Source organism: Heterocephalus glaber, unplaced genomic scaffold (genome assembly GCF_053883595.1).
Source record: "Heterocephalus glaber isolate CG9 unplaced genomic scaffold, H.glaber_assembly_v1.0 deba00001481, whole genome shotgun sequence".
Taxonomy (NCBI): domain Eukaryota; kingdom Metazoa; phylum Chordata; class Mammalia; order Rodentia; family Bathyergidae; genus Heterocephalus; species Heterocephalus glaber.
The window spans coordinates 43,120,180-43,142,914 of NW_028258317.1; the positions used below are offsets into that span (position 1 = coordinate 43,120,180).

Here is a 22,735-nt window from a genome sequence, read left to right on the forward strand (position 1 = left end):
AGGGGAGAGAGAAGCACTGCTGGCTGAGTAGAAATTAGGGGAAAACTGAAATCATATGTCCTTTTATTGTTAATTATATAGGGTAAATTTTATACTTAAGATTTCACTCTCAGAGTTCTGTATAGAATGCTACAAATTCTCTTTCATTACCATAAAATTTTGGAAATGAAAACTACTGTAGCATGAATGTATGATTAAGCCAAAACTGATAGACACATCTGGAGTTTTAACCTATTACTGTGCACAGTCTTAACATAAAGAATGAAACTTTGTGATAGTAAACTTATAATTTATGTGCATCTATTAGAGTGGTTAAGAGCTCAGATTTCAAAGTCCAACCTCCCCGGATTCACATCCCAGCTCTCCTGCTTCAAGGACTACCATGGAAACTATCTTCTCCTAGCCTGAATGTCTTTATCTGTAATATGGAGAAAATATCTCCATCTCTTGAAGACTTAAATGGAATTTGGTGGATAATGATATTTCTCATCGATATCATCATCAGCCAGATAAGCACGCTGTAGTGGTTTAAACTGCCTCCTCCTCGGTACCCTTCTGTGAAGACTGTGGTGGGAGGTGATCTCCTCTTGTATTGGCTTTTCACTTTTCATTCTTGGTCATAAGTTTATGCTGAACGTTGCCTCCATAGATCATAAAGCCAGGTGAAAAACTTGCAGTGGATTTTAACAAAATACTGTATAGAACACTGGGCCCTGTAGTCATGACAAAAGGAAATCAGATGCGCAGTTGTGAAAAATGTTCTGAGACTCGGTTATCTTCTCCTTATAACCTAGCACAGTGTTCATACATTGAAAAAAGCAATGAGCACAGGTATAAACATGAGGAAAATGGTTAAAATTGTTCTGGACTCCTACAACCTCAACATAAGCTCTAATACTGGCGGGCAGCATTCTCGGCACATATATGTGCATGCAGGTATGTTTGTACCCATTTTGCAACAGGGTGTGTATGTGTATATGTTTTAAACAAAGTATTGTTCCTGTGATTTTTTTTTTTTTTTTTTTTTTTTTTTGGTACCAGGGATCGAACTCGGGTCCTTGTGCTTGCAAGGCAGGTGGTGGAACCACTGAGCTAAATCCCCGGCTGTTCTGTGATATTTTTAACTGAATAGAAAAAAAAGTATGTATCTCTCCATGTCAGTAGATGCATAGAAATTTCATTAGTTTCACATTTTATGATACTGTAAGCCATTTAATGAATCTCATATTGTAATATATTAAAGCTATTTCTACGGTTTTTTGTTGTTCTTTTATTATTTTTTTTTCCTTTTTGGTTTTTATTTTTTATTAGTACATGTTTGCAGTACTTAATGATTACATTCCTCATGGGGAGTTGATACATGTACATAACACTTATTAATTCCTTTTTCATCCCTTCCTCCCACCTTTGGATCCCTTCCCTATTTGAGAAAGATGTTTCTCCCTACTTTTTATTACCTATCTTTTATTTTGCCTTTATTTATATTGTGGGTTTTTCATATAGGAGGAATCATGCAATATTTAAGCTTGTGTGTCTGATTTATTTCACCTAACATTATTTCAAGGTGTATCCATTTCCTTCAAATGACCCAAGTTTATCCTTCTTTAAGGCAGAATAGTACTCCATTGTGTATGAATAGCACATTTGCTTTGTCCATTCATCAATTGATGGACACTATTGTAAATTAAGCTAGAATGGCTGACGGTACATTTATCCTGGCAAAAGACTTGTTTTTCACTTCCCAAACTTTGAGGCAGTCTTGTGTCTTGTTTCTGCAGTGTAGCCTCCAGAAATGGATGTGTAGTGGAATAGCTCAGGTTTTGAAGAAAGTGCACACTGGATGGATGGTAGACAGATGGGGAAGGCAAAGTGACCCTGAGCCTGGCCCCCAGACCAGAACAACACCTTGATGGTGTCACTTTCCTTCTGAACCCGATCCTCAGAATGGATCTGGTCTCTCCGGGTCACGTGATCACGACGGCCTGTCCTGAGCTGTGAGGAGGGAGCCCTGGCATCCTCTGGGGAGGCCCCGCGCTCATGCTCCCGATCCCCCTGGTGCTTCTCGTTCTGTGTCTGTGATTTCCGTTCTCAGCATTTCCTTAGACATAGCTATACAGGTAGATTTTTAAGACCTATAGTAATATGTGTTCTAATAATGAGAACGTGTTATATCTGAAGATGTATAATAACTGAATTGTTTAATATTCTATCAATAGAACACGTCTATACTTCCATTTCCAGAGCACTAGAAGAAAAGAAAAAAATGAAGATATAATTATACCTAATCTTTCAATCATGGTGTTAAATTCTATAGTACATTGTACCAGACACAAAAGATGAAAGAGTATGTCTATCAAATGAATTATCAATGTATAAAAAATTCATTAACTGCCTTCTTTGCTCCACGAATGAACACATACCCAACCAGCTGTTCTCCACCTCATTCCTCCCACCACACCACCCTGTCTTAAAGAAGAATAAAATGGGAATCTCAGTAGGCTAAATTGCTGATTTATTGGAGAGCAGGATTAATGTGTGTTAAAAGGCATGCACTCTGGTCTCTTCTGTTTTCTTTCTTCTGTGTAGCCCCACAGACTAAGGGGGAGTCACTGAGTCTAGCCTGCACCTTCTCATTTTTGGCCTTGATAGCCCAGTGTTATATCTCAGTGTTGTTAAGTGGCAATAGTCAATGTTTTAGTGTAGCAATTCTCTTTATTTTTTTAATATAATTTGCTGCTCAAACTGGTACACTCAAGAGTGAGAGTCTTTTTTTTTTTTTTTTTTTTGTACCGGGGATCAAACTCGGGTCCTTGCGCTTGCGTAGCAGGCGGCGAAACCACTGAGCTAAATCCCCTGCCCTAGAGTCCTTTTAATAAATTATACTGGGATAGCAGATATAAGGTGGGTTATAAGGGCTTTCTGACTGAAACCAAATCGCTACCAGAGCTTGGTTCTGGGGTATTCTTCCATCTGATCAGAAACTTTTCATTCTTCCCAGAGTTCCCAACATTTTGACCTTGAGACCCACAAAGCACAATTGTTAATTTTTTTTTAAATCTGCTGTATACTAAACTGATCAATTAATTGTCTAAGCACATGATGCTATGCAGAAAAATGTATAATATGGTCTATACAGAACTGCCACCTGGCAGATAGCGACTGTGATTCATCTGAACAGTGAGCAGGAAATGTGCAGAAGTTGAAAGTCATGGCATGAAAAACTGTTACAGGTGTTAGCTTAAAGTGAATTTCAAATATGTCAAAGTTAGGAGTGGTTTTAGTAAATCGAGTTGTAGCCAAGTGTGTGCTAGAAAACATTCAGTTTATCAAAAATGATTTTACTCATCAGGGGTATATTCCAATGTGTGTTTACTTTATCATTATACCTCAGAGGGGAATCTTACTTAACTATTTCTCAGTTTGTAAAGTAAAATTCATTGCACACTGTGCTTTACCTGTAATATATTTCACTCACTCATCCTACAAGTATATTTTAAAATTCACTGTATGCTAAATACTTAAGGTATAACATCAAATAAATCATAACCCCTGTGGCAATATTCTCAAATGATTCCCAGTTTTTCAAAAAGGTGTGTGTGTGTGTGTGTGTGTGTGTGTGTGTGTGTATATACACACACACACATATGTATTTAAATAGTATTTATCTGGAATAGTCTTTAATTTTACAATGTTAAGCCAATATATATTTTAAATAATTTTTGAAAGTAATCTTTTAGTTTGGAAAAAAATTAAATTCTAAAATTCTAGACTGTAGCACTTTGTTCTAGCCTTTCTAGTTTGCTTATCATATGCAGGAAAGAAAATAATATCCATGACACTTTAGATTGCGTATACTCCTAACACCATGGGTGCAAGTAGTAATGATCCGTCTGTGTGTTGTCTTTCCTTGGAATCCTGTGCTTGGTGGGGAATATCATTGCCTCTCTGAGGAAGAGCAGCAAGGGGTTCCTGGTGCACATTTTGTGCACAGACAGCTCTTGTGGAAACTCACGTGTTTCAATGAGATAGTTGCACTACATACACTCGGTGATGAAATGAGGTAGGAAGATTTTTGGTGATTATTTGGAATTTTCTTTATTCTGTCACAGTTGAGAAGGAAGCATCACTTTTTCTCATTTCATTTGGGGTGTAGAATTTTTGCTTTTCTGAGCCATCAAATAAGATTTGAAAGGCATTGATTGAATAATGAAAGTTTATTCATATTTCAGTTTTGAAAATCATCTGTATTTTTCCCTCTCACATTGACATCTAAATGTGAGAGAGGCATCAGAGATTCAACCAAGAAACTTTTTGTTAAATGGCAGGCATGGCAATACTGAAATACTAAAATATATCTATCTGTGGAATGCAAGGTGAGAAAAAGGAGAAAAGTGTGCTTATTAGACTAGAAGTTTTTACATTTTATAAAGAAGAATTAATGTGATCACTTGCAAAAGTCAGTGCATCTGTTGACTTCACTGGTTTCCTTTTTAAATACTGTTGTGATATAAGTCAGACCATAGTTATGTTAAGCTATTCATCAGTTCACTTTTCTTTTGAATCTATTTATGAGGTGTGATCAAAATACATGGTGAATGTTTACATTAAATGTGTTTATTGCTACAAAAGACACATTGTCCTCACTTCAAACACATGTATCCCATCATTCTTGCCACTTTCTGAAGCTGTTCTGGAAATAGTCTTTCATAAATGTCTTTAAAAGTATGATCAGAAATGTGGTGAATGCTGCTGCCAAGTGCCACCCCAGGCAGGTTTGTAATAAAGTTAAGGTGTGCCCTCATCCACCTTAACCACCAGATCTTCATGGTGACTTGCGGCTCTTCCTCAAAGTCAATATGGCCATAAAATGGAAACCTTTTTATTAATTAGGGACATCAAGGCAACCAGGACAGTGCCACTAAAACACTCATGGGAAAGGACTTCCAGAAGTGCTTCGGAAAGTGACAAGAATGATGAGATATCTGCTTTTGAAGCTGGGGAGGGTATTTTGATTAGAATTAGTGACAATTTGACTTTTGCTCTAATGATTTTTTAATTTAAATATTTGCTGTAGTTTTCAGCCACACCTTCATACACTCTGGTTTTATGGAACGGTCGTTTGAGACATTCCTCATCCCTAGACTTTCCACCTTTCTCTCGTGTTCCCGTTTATAACGTTGGATTCACTGAACACATGCCCTCTGCTTTAAAGAAAGTACTCATTATGTCAATTGCAGGCCTTTGCTAATTGTACAAAATAAAGCCCTTCCCAGCTATACAAGCATAAGTCATTTCAAGCAGAGAGACAGACAGACACAGAATATGGATGAATGGAAATAAAAAAGGCCTCAGTGTAGAAATGGTTATTCGATGGCTGACTGCTCTTCTAAACCTCAGAAAGGACTTGCAACTGTTTCAGGGAAAACCACACCAAGTAAGCACCAGATGAGCCAACTGGTGGGGAGTTATGTGGAAAGATAAATGTCTCTGGTGGTCAGGGTCAGTGAGAGTTCATACGAATCCCTATGAAAAGGGTAATCTGACCCATTGTCTGGCTTGTAGTTGCTCTAACCCTTCTATATAATTAAATTTGTGTTAGTTGTTCTAAAAACACACCAAAACAGGATGAATCTGACTTTATTTTGTGGTTTTTCTTTGATGAGTTTCTGAAGGGATATTTTGAGGTTTTTCTCTTTATGGAGCCAAGGGAGAATGAAACAACAAATATTATTACGTGGTGTTTTGCCTATGTGGTGCATAGTCTTTGGGTTAGGAGGTTGAATTTTGTAGAACCAGTGAAGGACTTTGCTCTAAGATGACAATGTCAGCTTTATCAACAAAGGTCACATTCATATTGGGATGTACTTCTACTGTGACTGTAATCTGATGTGTAAATTTATGATTGCTCTTAGTCGGTGTTTAGAATTATAAATACAGATTAGCAGGACTATGCAGAGTTTTGTTTCAAGCCTTCCTTGTATTTTGTTTTAAGAGAATAACTGAAAGGCAAGCTTGAAAGAATCAAGAACCTTCTCCAGCTTAAGTAGAGAGGAAGAATAGCATGGTGGCTGTGCCTTTAGACTTGGGAACCAGAATACCCAGGCCCCAAACCTGGCTTCTCTACCCAACTGTTCTTGACTGCAAAAGAGTTAACTTCTGTGTACCTCATTTTCTTCACCCATAGAACAATGATAATTACTTTTAAGAGTTTTTTTAAGGTAAAATGAGTTAATGGATGTAAAGCTCAAAGTAAACGCTAAGTATTAGTTATAACTATCGCATATAAATATGTTTTAAATCTGGCTTTTAAATCAAGAATACAGTAAAAATTTGTAAACCTACCTGATATATGTAGCTTATTTTTCCTCTTACCTATCTTAAAACAAAGTCCTAATTGATTAAAAAAATCACTACTTCCAGACAATCAAATTCAAGACCTAGTAAATATTTAGTGTTAGGAAACATCCAATTGAGACTTTCTATATTTACTAAGTCCCCAAGATGACAGTAATTATTATGTAATAGAAAAATACTCTCATTAAAAAAAAACCCAGAAATTTACAAACATTTAAAAATCACTCACAAGGAAGATTTCCCTTCTTGGGGGTCACTTTTTTCAAATGGGAAGGGTAAAGCCAGGAAGTGGAAGATCTGATGGGCTAGAATGAGCTGCTCTGAAGCTATAGTGGGGAGGGCAGCTCGGTGCCAAACGTGCAAACAGGGAAGTAAAACGACTGGCATCTGGGTGGTTTTGTACATGTAGGATCCATTCAGGATCTATTTTTTGATTGGCTTGAGAAACAAATGTAATATGATAAAACATTCTTGTTTGCGAATCCCATGCCTGAATTCTGTGACAGTGTAATGTACTAATTTCATAGAGTTTATTAGAAGTGAACTTGTGGTTGAATAAATTTGCCTTGCTTTGTTTCCAACTTGCAAAATTCTCCTCAAGGGAGACAGCAGCCAACTCAGGAAGGTGGTACTCTGGGTTGAGGGCTGGGAAGTTTAGGTTGTTACACTGAGTGTTGTCTATTAGAGCCAGGAGGATGAATAGAAAGAACTGAGAGCCTCAGCAGACAGAACACCAGCAGCAGGCCCCCAAAAAGGAATTCAGTATGTCCATTCAGCAAAATATGCTTATTTCAACTTGTTGTGGGTAAAGTCGGGGTGGCTTAAGATTAATCTGGTAGTAGGAAGATGCCTGGTCAGGGAGGAAAAACAGACAAAAAGAAGAGGTTGAAGTGAATGAACTTCCCTATCTACTCAAGGTGTACACTGCTCTTTATCCATCCATGTCGGTTATTTCATTTGTCCTTCAGAGACAGCAGCAGAGCAAACCATAGAACGGAGACTGTATCATTACGAGCTCTAAGAAAAGCCTAAAAAGCAAGTTTTGAGGATTAGAGTCATTCGTCCTTGGTATCTTTGGCTTACTACAAGGAATAATGGAAACTTTTCCTCAGTGAGATTTTTTTTCTTTCAAACTGTAAAACCTGTTAGTCTACTTCACCTCCTTTTGGTAGTTATTCTTCTGTACTTTCTGCTCTCAGCATCCTGACAAGCTCCAGAAATAATGGCTTATGCTGTGTATTGTTAAACGTTCAGTCAGACAGATAGATACAGATGGATGAGTGTTATGCTGCACACAGACAAGTCAGAATTATTTAATCAATGTTTGTTTGATCTGGGTAAAACAAGTATAAATGTAAGCTGCATCCCATCTGTTTTATCGTCCATGTGAAGCCAAACTCATTTTTAAAATGTGGTTTCTTATGTAATTGTCCCAGAATGACACAGGACAATAAGTTGGGGAGAAGGATTATTTGGACTGGCCAGATAAAGGCTAGTCGTGTTTAGGTGTGTTTCATGGATTGGACTTCTGCATTCACACTGGTTGGTTCCCTGGACAGTTCTGCAGCACGATGGCCTATTGATTACTAGCTGGTAATTATCAGCTGAGCTTTGGACTCAAACAGACCCGAGTTTGTGGGTAGCTTTCTGACTCAAGCTGTGTGAGTTTAGCCATATAACCACTAAGAAGCACAGTGCATGTCCCTGGGAAGACCTAGAGTAAGATATATTGAATTTCTTTACTTGAATTTCCTTTCTTGACTTCAATTTCGCAATTGGAAAAAAATATCAACCTCAACATTTATGAAAATGAAATGATACCGCATGTAAAGATAACTTGGCAGCTGTTTTTGTAATTATCCTGTTACTTGTATTTTTTTCAGTACCACACTCTAAGACTAAGCATGTTGGCATACATGGCACACAGCTCATTCCCCATTATCACTTGGTATCTTTGGCTTATTATGAGGGATAATGGAAACTTCCTCAGTGAGATTTTTTCTTTCAGACTGTAAAAACTATTAGTCTACCTCACCTCCTTTTGGTAGTTATCCTTCTGTACTTTCTGCTCTCGGTGTGGGTAAACTCAGTATGGGTAAATTCCTCAATGTTGTTATCTAACAAATCATGCAGAGCCCTAAGCATGTGTAGCAGGAGTAGGGATTGACATGATTAACAATGTTTTTGAGTTGATAGATACAGTTTCATTATTAGAATGAAATGCATGCCAGTTTATTCACCTGTGAGTGATATTGGTCTGAGTAAAGCGAAGCAGTAAGAGGTAGTAATGTCTTCTACTGAAAGCCCTGGATGTCCGCAAGCTTAGTAGCTTCCTGGAATACTTGAATAATATGTAAGAGGCCTGCATATTCACTAATATTCATCAGTGTAAAGTGAAATAGCAGTGACAGTTATCTCAGGATTATGATATCTGATAATGTATATTAAGTATTAAAATTTTGATACATTGCACATTGCAGTTCCATAGTTCTCTAACTTCTGTGTCATATAGAAAAAATACTCTGTGATTTCTCTTCATGAACTTTTGTCAAACACATTTATTCACCAATTCCATTCATTTAGAAAAAATTGTTGAACCATTTACAAAGCCAGGTACAGTGCAGATGCAAAGGTGGCCAAAGCTGCATAGGTAAGGCTATTGCTAAGGAATGTAGACTTCAAGCTGTAAGCCCACCCAGAGCCAGGAGAAGTTCTTAAATAGGAACCTAACACACCCCTGCCCTTCAGAAAACAACTTTGGCAGAGTGCAAAGAGTGGATGGGAGTGATAGATCAGAGGAGGGATTTCAGTTAGACAATAGATGCTGAAGGTCTGGATTTAGGGAATGTCAATCAATGGACTGGGGAGCAATTTGAGCTATATTTTAAGGTAGTCACTGAGTGGAACTGTTCTATGTGAACAAGGTTCAAGGTCGACTTGAATGTTTCCTCCCAGACAACTGAATTCTTCCTTCAGTTCCTTTAGATCATGGAATACTTGGAGAGGATTATGTTTTGGAGGGGAGATGATACATTTCCCTAGAACAAACTTGAAAGTCCTTAAGAACATTCTTCTATAGACTGTAAAGTAATGGATGTTCATTGTACTGAGTTCTACTCAATGATTGAGTCTTTTATAAGTATGGAATTAACACAGGCTAAGATGAAAAAAGGTTTATATTCCTTTGTGAATTAAAGGCTACACTATATTAAAGGCTGCACTAATTAAAGGCTACACTATATATATATATATTGCTGAAAACTATGTTTGGAAGCTATTCAAGACTATTAATGGACTTCACTCTTTGTATCTGTGAGTTTTATTGTTGTGCCAAACTCCATGCCTTTTAACAGAATGTATGAATCTTTACATACATATGACAGCTGTTTTTGTATATCTTACTTTCAACTTCTACATAAACACATAGAAGCATGTAAAATATCCTACCTCAAAAATAAACGCTAAACATTCTGTTAAGTTTCAAAAAAGTTTTACATGTACCTGTGCTTATTTTATTATTATTATTGAAATTTTCATTTTGAACATTTAAGATGATGTTATAGAATTATTCAGCTCATGTTCTCATGTACCGTGAAATTAAAAATCTTTAGAAGGTGTCAGAATCCTATGATGAAAGAAAAGGTGTTTTGATTGCTGTGGCATTGCTGGAAATTAACAAGATGCCTATAGTTTTAAAATCAATGCTGAACAAGATCTTGAAACAACAGTTTAACTCAACTATAAAAATGTATATTTTATATCTGCAATATTTTACATTATTCAGTAATTTTAATTGAACTCTAAGATATCAAAGAAACATTAGTTAAGAAAAACTAAGGCTACAATAATGAATAAAAAGCAAACTTAATAAATTTAATGATAACACAATAATGAATGGAAAATATATGACTCTATCTGCCATGGATTATAAATTAATATTCTGAGTACCATAATTACTTGATTTACTAACTTATTTTTCTGGCTGTTATTATTAGCTGAATTGTACAGCTGCCTGTGATATTGGCCATTACGTGTTATGAAGAGACAAAGCCTTAAATTGTCATCAATTGTGAGCATGTAGGTGAAGAAACAGCATAGCCTCTACCCCATGCAACTGCCGGGAAACCACTCAACCTGCAGTCTGAGCTGAGGTCTAGAAAGGAACCAGTAGGAAGAGTAATCAAAATAAAATAATGTTCACATAACCAGAAGGAATACTGAACCACAAAAACTTGCAAACGATAGCAACAGAGAGGGAAATGAAAGAATAAAACTAAAAACATGCCTTTTCAATATTAACAGAATATCTCTATTGATTCTTTTTCCATTGGAATTAATGTTGGTGACTCTCACTGTTTCTTCCTATGATTAATCATTTTGTGCTGTGCTGTTTGTATTAGTGTTCAGCTTCACAGCTTGATCACGTTGATGGAGTGTGGCCTCAGAATTTTCTTTTTAAATCATGTTTGTTTCTGTGATAAATGCCTATAATTCTGTGTTACTCAGTATTGATTTTGTGTGTGCTGTTTTTCTTTTAAAGTCAATTGACCCTGGCCAGCAGTTCACATGGGAACATTCAAACTTGGAAGTAAACAAACCAAAGAATAGATATGCAAATGTAATTGCATATGATCATTCTCGAGTTCTCCTATCAGCAATAGAAGGTAAGGAAATGAAGGCATTATTCTCACTTTCCTGGCTAGAAGTGCTTATATGAGACTATACCTTTCCCTAGGTTATTAACCATTTATGAAACTAGGTACCTAAGAGTCAAGTATAGTTTATTCTCACTTTTTCTTTCTCACACAAATCCACTGTATGCAGCAGCATAGTATTGTTGGAACTGTGGGACAGGAGCGTTCCTCGTTAACTCATTGCTTAGCTGGAAGACTAGATTATGTGCCTGGTGCACTTAGGTGGAAAGCAGATTGGCATTACCCCATTTATGGATGGTTGTTGATGGTTGTGCATGAACTGGTGATTGTCAGAAGGGGTGCATAAACATAACCACTTAAAAAGTGGGGAGGGGATTATTTCTTTGTAAGTAAATTTGAATATCTACTGGGAAGAGTCTGAAGGTTAGGATTGATGCTATGGTGATTAATGTAAATTAAGCAAATTGGAAATGTCCCATGTACCTGATTTGTGGACTGCTCAGCATTCTGTCTCACAGTTGTAGCAAAGAGTATATTCTAGATGGAAGGATTCACTCATGAGGGTTACTCTCAGACACAACTAACTTCTCTGAAGGATGCGTGAGGAAGATAGCTTCTACTTACCTCCTTCCAATAATAAATCCTTTTCATATGCCATATTAAAACATCTAGGAGTCATCTCTAGCACTCCACATTTTGTTAGTTTTTCAAGCTGTAGTAACACACTGGATTGAAAAGTCTTCAGAACATAGTTTACAGCATCACTTAAATCCTTCCCTGTAGAAGAACAGCCAGCTCAGGCTACTGGCTCTCGCATACCGTGTTCCTCCTCAGTGGTGTCAAGGCTTTTCATACTTGAATTATCACTCTTCACCCTCTTGCAGATGTTTCATAAAACATTAAATAAAGCTAGCTTCAAATCCAACTCTTTTTAGGACCTCATAGTTCAAACATTTTTTATCTGTAATTGTTCAAGTACATTTCCCTTTTTCTGCCTCCAAATTCTAGGCTGCCCATCACTTTATCTGTCTAACCAACTTTTGTCTGCCTTCAGTAGTGTCCAAAATTAATTCAAAATTTGGAACACTCCTTAAAAGCTTTCCTAGCAAGCACCAAAGGCAGAAATATATTGCTTTCCAGATTTGGGAGAACAAAAACTATCTTACCATTTGAGCAAGCTCATACCTGCAGCCCCCTAACCTCAAAATGATATTGTATGGTTTAGATATACTTAGTAAAATCCTCACAGTCAATTTACTTTTGATGATGAACAATGTTATGATCCATTTTAGGTGACCAAAAATACTAGGTATTCGAAAGGTAACCTACTTTCATCAGATTTCACCAATGTTCATTGAGACAGGATAGTGTTAGGTAATTTCTTTTCAAGTCTTATTTAGAAATTGTTATTAATATACATGGCTGGTTAAAATATAGGCTTTATAGTTTATCTCTATATTTTCAATTTTAACATGTAAAAGAATAACAGTTTCTTGAATCAAGGTTCTAAATAAGTAATGAATCAAAGTAATAAAAGAAGAGAAATCCTATTCTTATTAGCAAAGTAAGACAATTTATAAAAATAAAATAAATGAATGTAAAATGAGAATGTATTTGGCATAATCTTGCTTGAAGAACTCGTCAGTCTACCTTTGCTATAGTATAGTGTTACTTCACTCAAATCTATATCATTCAATACTACCACTTTCTCATACCGGGGTACTTTGGTTGACAAACCCTTTTGTTTTCACACAGTTTGGTTCACAAACAAGTGTTCCGCAGAATTTTCTTTTTGTTTACAAACTCTGCATCAGGCAACAAACACAAGCACATCCATCTTTCCCACACAGACACAAATGTCACCGTCTCTTCCAAAATTGCAGAACAAATTAAATTTGTGAACCAAGGTATCACTGTACTTTTGCCACTGTGTCACTATTTTCTTTTTTCTTTTTTTGGTACCAGGGATCAAACTCAGGTCCTTGTGCTTGCCCAGCAGGCGGCAAAACCACTGAGCTTAATCCCCGGCCCTTAACTTGTTATTTTCAACATCTGAACAATAAAGTATATTGAAGGACAAAAAAATGACCTCCTCATACCTTTATTATGATAGTTGGAAGCGTCCTCATTTTATTTGTGTGCTATTTTAACAATATAGAAGCAAAAGCACTTGAATCAAGCTAAAACCTCATTTTTATACCTCTGTGCCTACAATACACTCTAAATCTAGAACTGACCTAAAGACCAAATCCTTTTTAATTTTAAGTGTTATGCAAAAGGTTAGAAGCATTTAATGGAAGTTCATGGGCTATACAGAGAGGTTTAATCTAGCTTACAGCCATGAACAGGATTTGACTTTAGATGGATTCCTAACCAGGTGTGTAAGGCAGCTGTGGACATCTGTGTCACTGTGCAGAGAAAACCAGCAAGGGGAACCCAACACCCACTCACCCAGGAGCCTCTGCATAGGCAGCTTTTGTAACACAGGCCAGAGTGTTTTAGCATATTCCGTGTTAAGTCCCTTTCAGTACAATTTCAAATGTCCTTGCCTTTGGGTCCACCTGTGTCGCTAATTTAAGTGACTTTGGTTGAAGGTTTTAATTTTGGTGTATTGTAATTCTCCTGCTGGAGTTAGACACTCTTCATATTACTTTGCAGAGTAATCTGGCAGGCATTAGAGAAAAAACCTAGAAATGGCCACAGTGATTCATGTTGTCTTTATCTTTGATTATTAGAGTAAACTTTTACCCTATTTCCTTTGTGAAGATGACAATGGGGAAAATAAAAAGGATCAGGAATTGTTTATGGACACCAAAGTGCTAATTGAGCTTCTAGACAATAGTGATACTTCACTTCTTGACATGTTTCCAAATCAGGGTCATTTTACTTATGCTGAGAAAAATGCAGAATTCAAGAGAGTTAAGTACAAAAGGTCTTTTAAATTATTGAATTATAAGCTAATCAGTATAGCAACACAATTGTATTTTTGACAAACCTAATTACTATTGGAATATGCTTCATGTTTAAGCAGTTCTGAAGAGAAAACAGCAATTGCTGAACAGAGCTGTGACAAGAGTTATTTTAGTAATGTGAGATAAATATTTTCAAATGAAGACCAAATGAAAGCTAATATTTGTATGTGTATAAACATAATATATGAGGTATGATAAAAAGTACTGTTTTTAAATTTTTAAAAAGAGATTTAGCTCAGGGGCACTGCACCTGCCTCACAAATGCAATGTCCTGATTTCGATCCCTGGTACCAGAAAAAAAAAAAAGGTACTACAGTAAAAGACACATTACTATTAATCCAAACAATGCCCCACCTAGTTTCAAACATACTTATCTCCGTGTTCATGCCATTTTCTAATGGATTTTTGTAAGTTTGCTTGTTTTTTATTTTCCAATATGTCTTAGTTACTTGTTGCTAGGAAAAAAATACTCAAAACCCACAAATTAAAGGAGGAAAGGTTTATTTTAGCTCATAGTTTGTACAGGTTTCAGACCTTAGTTAGCTGACTCCAAGAGAGAGCATATGAAAGAGGGGCAACACAGAGGAGAAACAGTCCATGGCATAGCAGGCAAAGGACAGTAAGCATCAACCTACCAGTAGCCAGCCTGCCTTTCCCTTTTATCCTATCTAGACCAGAAGCCTTTTTGGGTGATGCCATCCAGAACTTACCCTTAGTCCCAGTATCACATTCCCTAGATCAAGCCAGCTCCGAAAATCCCCACCTATGAGCTCATGAGGCTTTAGGAGGACATCTAGATACAACCATAACACATGAGTACCTTTAGTTGGTGTCACCCTGGCTGCCTGGATGTCCTGAATCAATTCAGTATGTTTACCTTTCATGGTTATTTGGTTTGGGAGAAGACCCAGAAGTTGCACAGTGCCATGTCACATAAATAAAGTGGATGAAGACACACCATAATATTTTTTATGAGCCTACAGCAACATTCACTATATTTTTCATCATACCTTTTAAGACAGTAGTAAAAGAGAACTTCTAGAACTGCTTCAGAAAGTGGAAAGAATGATGGGATAAGTGTATTCAGTGAGGAGGAATTATTTTAAGGGTAATTAATGGCAATATATCTTTGTAATAATTTTAAAAAATTAAAACATTCCCTAGTTTTGTTGATCACCCTGTGTATAATAATATGCTTACTCATAATATGCAAAATTGTTCAGAAAGCATATTCTTTAATATGTATATTTTTATTAGTTCATATGAATCATACAGAATAATGGGTTTTATTGTAGCATTTTCATACATGCATATATAATTCTTTGAATTCACCCACACCCTTAAACCTTCCTAACCCTTCCTCTCCCTCTCCCTGAACCCTTTCCTCTCTTGTAATAGTTCCCCTTCTAGAAAGTATATCTTTATTAAAGCAGGAAAAGAGAAATAGAGAAATAAAAAAATGAAAAGCAAGGAAAATCAAATTCAGGGCATAACTCAGCCCCTACATAGCTAAGTAACCCTAGCTTCTCTGAGTATGAACGTTCTCAGCTATAATCTCCTTCATTCCTGTCTTCTAAGAGTTAAACTTTATGTACTTTAGATATCAGTTATTGTGTTTACTGTATATAATCATCACATGAAGTGCCAGTATAAACATTTTACTTGATTTCTGGTATCTATTAGAGATGAGAAAACAGAAGCTCAGCCAGAGAATTGGCTGAGTTGCCTCCCATATAAATAATAATATCTAAAGCAGCTCACCTTAGAATCCAGCTTTTATGATTCCCCCACAAAGACTCCCATGGGCCCACACCTCTAATGATGCTTTCCTATTGATAGAGGACATGTCTGTCCCTAAGTCAATTAGTATAGATCCAAATACCCAGCCTTATCTTTTTGGCTAAAAAAGATTTTTATCATTGGGCAGTAACCTTATAGACAATGGGAACACCACATTTTGAATTTCATATCCTAGTCTTTGGTCCAACTAATCTGAAACAGCAATACAGTATAAAGACTCGTCAGTGATCCAAATGCATCAGACCCATAACATGGCAGATGTAAAATCCAGCACATCTGTACTTACTTCTACCGGTGATCCGCATACCTCAACTGCCTTTTGTTACTTTTATGCCTCTGTTCATGAACTCCACATTGACACTAAACCTTAAGGGGAAATTTGATTTGGTTTCCTACTAATTTAGTCCCTGACCAGAACCATGGAACAAATTGCATTCGTGAACCGATATACCACTGTAATTTTTTTTTCAAATAATAAATGACACATAAATGCTTTTCAGGTGTTTTTGTTGTTTAGTACATTGGAAGGTGCATTGGGAAGAACACTGAATAAGAAGACAGGAAATTGGAAACAAAGTCCCAGTTTACATGGCTACATGACCTTGAAATGTCACTTAATACAGTTAACAGTAATTCTTTAAAAGCACTAGACCCTTTAAAACGTTGGTAAACATTTTCAATCCCACTTAAGAATAAAGGGCACCTACAACTGTGTTTGCACACTTACTTCAGAGAGTTCAGAGACACCTGAGTCTGCAAGCCTATTCTCTAGTATAGAAACCCCTGACTTGCATCATTTTTTTTGATTCCTCAGAAAATGAATACATGTACTACCTTTCCTGCTCTCCCAAAATTCTGAATGCTTACTCTAAATCCTGAGAGCAAAAGATAATATGAAAAGGTAAATGAATATTCAGTCTTGGATATTAAGGTATTAGGTCCTTCAAGGAAACACACATATGCACAGACACACACAATTAAAAGAGATTCTATTCTAAATTGCATTATTCGCTCATGTGAGTTTCACCAAAACAAGTATAAATAGTTTCATCAGAATGAGTGAAAAATACCAAAGAATAAACCACTGTGTGTAAATAGTTTCACCAAACAGGCATAAACCCCTGCAGGTAATAGTTTATTTCACCAAACAAATTGCATCTACAAAAGAGTGAAAAATAAAGAATAAACTACTGCATGTTATATACTTTCCTTAACACTAGTACTTATTAGTCTGATTTTTTTTAAATGCCTTCTAAAATATGGGTTGGTATAACACACTGCTATAGACCATATAATGTATAAACAATAGAAATTTATGTCACATTTCTGGGATCTGGAAACACCAAGGCCAGAGAGCTAGCCAATTTGATGTCTGGTAAGGACCTGGTCCTTCTGCTACCAAAATGGTGCCTTGGGGCTTCATCTTTCAGAGAGGAGAAATACTGTGCTCTCAAGGGCTGTTTGACTGGAAAAGGAATGGCAAATCCAATGCTTCAAGCTTTTTTTGTAAGGACCCTAATTCCATATGGGAGCTCCCTTCCTGATGTAATCACTTCCTATAGTCCCCACTTCTCAGTGCTATTACATTGACAGTTATGTTTTAACTTAGAAATTTGGGGAGACACAATCAGACCATAGTAATCTGCTTTAGTTTTTCTTATTGGATCGCACATTGTTTAAAGTTTTCAATGTAAATATATTTATTCATGTCATCTTTTTAATGCATACCTTCTCAAGAACCTCTTTCCTATTAGAGTCCTAGGCTCTGCTTGCTTCTGAGGAGCTTGCTCATGCAAGTTACTGTGCCTTGTTTTCCTCCTTATAAAGGTTTATGAAAAGCAACAATACCAATCTCCTAGAAATAGTAGGAGGATTAAATGATTAAATGTGTGTAAAACCCTTAGAAAAGTGTCTGGCACCAAGAAAGTACCTAATAAGCATTAGGAATTATTAAGATTATCATTAGTGTTGTGAATTTTATTACTATTGGAGCTACATCCTTTTTATCCTCAGAGAGAATTTCATTTGTATATGATCTATGGAAAAATTAACCGTATCCAAATGAGAAAACTGCATGTAGTTGGAGTACTCTGTGAAGCAAAAGAAAATATTAGTGCTTAGTAAATGGAAACTAGACTCATAATAGCATTACACATTTCAACAAGGGGAAAAATGTATTCTTTTAAATGGAAATTCAAAATATATCATCTGCTGTTGGATTTGCATAATAGGAGCAATTCAAAGAATCCAAGTGTAAATAATATAGATGATGTTACAACAGCTTGATTATTTTTGAGATGAGCAGTTTAGCACCTTAAAACGCGAAAGTAGCTCACAGGAAATCACCACTGCTAAGATAAATGTAATTTAAAAAATAAAGACGGGAAGCTCCTTATAACCCCTATATAATGTTATAATGCTTATAACATTATATAATGTTGGCTCACCATTTGCCACCGCAGTGGTGCCCTAGGATTCAGGCTCATCTTCCTCTCTCTTCTGCAGGGTACAGTGAGTCTCTACCAGTTCATTTCCAACAGCTGTCAGCACGCGCTAACATATTCTCCAATTTTACATCATATGCATACTTATCTTTTTTTTAGGTCATCTCTAGTAGCCAGATATACTTTCAACAAATAAAGACCAAAGCATCCCCCTCTCCCAAAGAAACAATACCAAAGACATTAATATAGTCTATCCCATATTTTCTGTACAATGTTAATTATAATGAATATGCATGTTCCATATGATGCTCAGGCAGCAAAGAATTAAAATTGTTCACCCCAGTAAAGAGTTCCTTTGTAGTTGCCATATGTTCTTTCCCACATTGCCTCAGTAAATATGATCCTTTTTCCTTTTTAAGTCTCGCTTGCTCTTCTGGTCACTACTGACTGGCCCGTGGGCCCCTAGTATTTCTTTTATTTTGCTTTTGACACCCTATTTCAAATGCTGAAGAACATTTGTTAGAAAAATTTGTTTAAAAAATTTATAAATCTCATCCCATTTTTGGTTAACTTCATTTTCCTTGCACTGTTCAGAACATGAGTCACTGATTTAAGTGGATAGCATTGTTCCTGTAGGATTTCCAGTCTTTCACTTTTTAAGGTAACTGTTTACAATTTTGACAGTTTAATTTTTATTTCAAAAATTTTATTAACTTTTATTTCACAGTTTTCTTTAATTCTTGGTATGGATTGGCAATACAGTACATAATAATTCCATTCACCTTGAATAATTGGTATATAAACATATTACATCTTGATCATCTTTTTCATACATAAAAGCATCTCTGAGAAACAGTGAACAGACATACTCTTATAGCTTCATTTTTATTAAGTAGCAAGCTAGAGGAGATTTAGCCTTGGAAGTCTGGAACAATTTCATAGGGTTATTAGAGTCTTTGTAGAAATTAATTAGTGCTATTTGGGTGTCAGACAAGTGGTGTGAGGATTTATTATTCACCAACTCCTACCTTAACCTACAACCCAAAAAAGAGAAAAGGTATTTTTAAGAGATGGCAGGTTGCATTGGTTTTCTATTTACTGTTTTTCTCTAGAATCTAATCAAAGAGTAAATCATAAAGCTCTGGAAAGGAGTTTATTTTTGCCTATATTGTCTTTAGTTCTGTCACTGGATTTTCATTGTACATCTCTGCATATCACAGTAATGAATCTCCGCTTCATTACTCTGAAGGGATAGAAAAATGTCTGTCACCGTGGTATAACTGTGTTGTTACAACATAGGCACAGGCCATACATTAGTAGGAAGTTGGAAAATAATTAATTTCATCTATTCTGTTCATTTTTCTTTTTAAATATGGAAGCTAGAAAGGAGCCTTCCAGATCTGGAACTACTTTTCATCATTACCTAGAAATGAGTGGGTTCATTTCATTTTTGCTTATTAGTCATAGTAACAGTGATACCTACATAGCATTTGAGAAATTCCAAATGCACTGACTTATTTGAGTCTCAGAGTGTTTGCCTAAGGATGGTGTGATGATAATGTTCATACATTTATGATAAGAGACTGAGGATCTGAATGTTTCCTATAGACACAGCTCCTTCGGGCATATCCAGTGCTTCATTCTGACTATCTCATTGCAAGATGAAGCTCTGTAATGACTGCATTTTTTCTAATAATATAAGTTAAGTATGCTGTAGCTCTGTGAGTGGCCGAAGGTTTGCCTTAGTTTAGGGCAAAATGCTTCCTAAGGAGAAGTGAGTTCCTCCTATCATAGGTGCTCATGGCTCAGCAACATATGCGACGGATCTTGCTGTATATTCAAAGACGTTCACTTACCCACATTCTTTTCTGTACTGGTCCTCCAAGCACACACATCACATAGAACACAGGTATAAAAAGTCAGAGGAAGGAAGACACAGAATAATGAAAAAGTGCAGCTTGGGTTCCCTCAGCCATTAGACCAAGTTGCACGCCTGCAGGGTGAGGCATGCTTTCGAAAAAATGGTCACGTGTTCCTCAGAGGCATGGAGGAAGTTTTGTCAAATATCAGTTATATGGGGATACTGTGGCACTGAGTCTACACAAGGAAGTTTTGTTTTCTCTAGTGTTTTAGAAAGGAAATCCTTCATTTTACTAAATCTGATACAGCCACGAGTGGCTGCTGTGCTACAAGGGGAGGAGGAAGAAGATCTGTCTTTTGGAATTAAATAAATTTACTCAAATTGTTACCAAATTTTTTCTGTGTTCTACTTTCTAATTCATCTAGTGTCAGGAAAGTAAATTTTTCTGCATCATGAATGATAAAAATGCAATGTAGATCTTGGCCAACAAGTGATTGTTGTTAGAGTGTGTGTGTACACACATGTGCATTTGTGTAGGCACATGTGCGTGTACATGCGTTGGTTGGAGTAAAGGAAAGGACATAATTTACTAAATAAAAGATAGCCTTTGTGTGGTGGTGAGTCTTGAGTAGATCTGCTTAACAACAGAGAATAAATTGGTTTACCAAAAAAATTTCTGTCACAAACTTCACTTTATTAAGGATTTTGGAAACTTAAGGAAATAAATAAATGTAGTGCCTGAGTCTGAAGGCACTGGTGTGATGGAGCGTCCCTCCCCACACCTCTGCGGGCACCAGCAGTTTGTCCACTGCTGTCACAGATGCTGCCTTCCTGCAAGACTTCACTTACTACTTCCCAGCTCCTGAATTTCGAGGAGAGCTGCTTCCCATAAGCAGACCTCCCTGTGCCACCCGTTTCCTCTTGATTTTTTCGGTTGTTTAGTCCCCCACATACCAGGTTCCATCAAGATGTGCAGCATCTGTCTCAGTGAACAGTCTCCTCTCAGCACAGCAGAGGAGGAAGCTGTAGGAATCAGGGTGAAGGAGCGCCACAGTGTGTTCCTTCCTAATCTGGGAGGTTGAAAGCTTCTGTGGACTTTAAAATGACTTTGCAGAGATTTCCTCGCCCAAGAAGGTTAAAAATGCCACAGAGAGCCATCTCACTTTAGAACTCAAAAGGACTTGAGGGAATCAGTTTGTCCAGCATGCCTTGAGCATGCCTTGTTTAGCAGGTAAGAAATCACAGGCCTGGACAAGCTGAAGAACTGGTCAGATGTCAGAGAGCTGATGACCCGCGGCCCTGGACAGGGTTCCTGGTTTCCTGGTCAATTTCTCTAAATTCTTAGCAAGTGCTTAGTATCCTCCCTGGACTCTAAAATGTACGTGGGATTTTTCTACATGTTGTGATACAAGGACACAAACATTCCTCTTATGATTGCTTAATTTCACATTGACGAAATAATCCATGTACTATTTTGGGTCTTGCTTTTTCACCTATCATCAAGTCATAAGGCTTGCTTGTAAACTTTTTATAATTACCAACACTCTTTTAAGAAGAGAAATCTTTCCCAGTCAAATTACCTGCTGATAAAAATAATTTAGCCCACAGAAAAATTGAGGGGCGGGGGGGAGCTGGGGATTTAGCTCAGTGGTTCCAGCATCTGCCTTCCAAGTGCCAGGTCCCGAGTTCGATCTCTGGTGCCAAAAAAACAAAAAAAAAAAAGAAAAGAAAAATTGAGTGGGTTTTATTTTGTCATTGTTATTTTTAAGAAAGCCACATAGCCCAATTAGTCTTCCACAAATTAATAGAAAAAAAAAGTTTTTAACCCCGCAGTGACAAAACAGCTGAGATAATATATTCTTTCACACTGTAGCATACTTTCAAGAATGAACCATTCCTCAATAATGATCTCCCCATCTTTATTTTCATATTCAGACACATACAGAAACAATGTCTAAAGCCCTGTTCTTTCTCTTTTTTTTTGGTACCAGGGATAGAACTTGGACCTTGTGCTTGCAAGGCAGGCACCTGAACCACTGAGCTAAATCCCCAGCCCGCCCTTTTCTTTCATTATCATGCTTAGATGAAGTGAAAATATTGTCCTTGCACTTGAACTCGTGGTAAAGTTTCTAAAATTTTGCAGACCATTAAGGGAACGGTTGGGTCTCAAGTCAAAAGTCCATGCTGAGGCTTATTTTTCCACCAAAAACTAACTAGCAATTGCCAGGAAATAAAATGAGAGCCTAAAATTTGCCTAATTCTGCTTGAATAGGAGTTTTCTTTGGGCCTGTTGTACACAAGGGTGACAGAAGTACTGTTCTACAAATTGTTCACTTCATCACAACCTTGGTTAATTTTAAAGGATTGGGTCTACAGTTCTAGGTATAATTACCCCAAATCAAAGACTCAGTCTAAACCATGTAAGTGATGTTTTTAAGTGCCGCAAGAAAAAACAGTCCATTAACTAATGAAATACAAGACAACAGGTCATATTGGTATAATATGTACAGACTGTAACCTCTGGTTTCTCAGTATAAGACTAGAATATTTATGGTGTAGGAACTGTTCATATAACTCTGATTAATTGATGATTATAACCTGAAACAATACATGAGCAATCATGAACGCTTTACTGATTTTTATCAATGC

General features: G+C 36.7%; 1 protein-coding gene across 25 annotated transcripts in view; it reads left to right on the plus strand.

The window, feature by feature from the left end:
- Ptprd (protein tyrosine phosphatase receptor type D) overlaps positions 1-22,735 on the plus strand; it is a 403,506-nt gene that overhangs the window by 313,727 nt on the left and 67,044 nt on the right. For all 25 annotated transcript variants that reach the window (XM_087183457.1, XM_021252829.2, XM_087183441.1 and 22 more), the window contains one exon: positions 10,895-11,018. In XM_087183457.1, the coding sequence (XP_087039583.1) occupies positions 10,895-11,018 (124 nt within the window). The remainder of the gene's footprint in view (positions 1-10,894; positions 11,019-22,735) is intronic.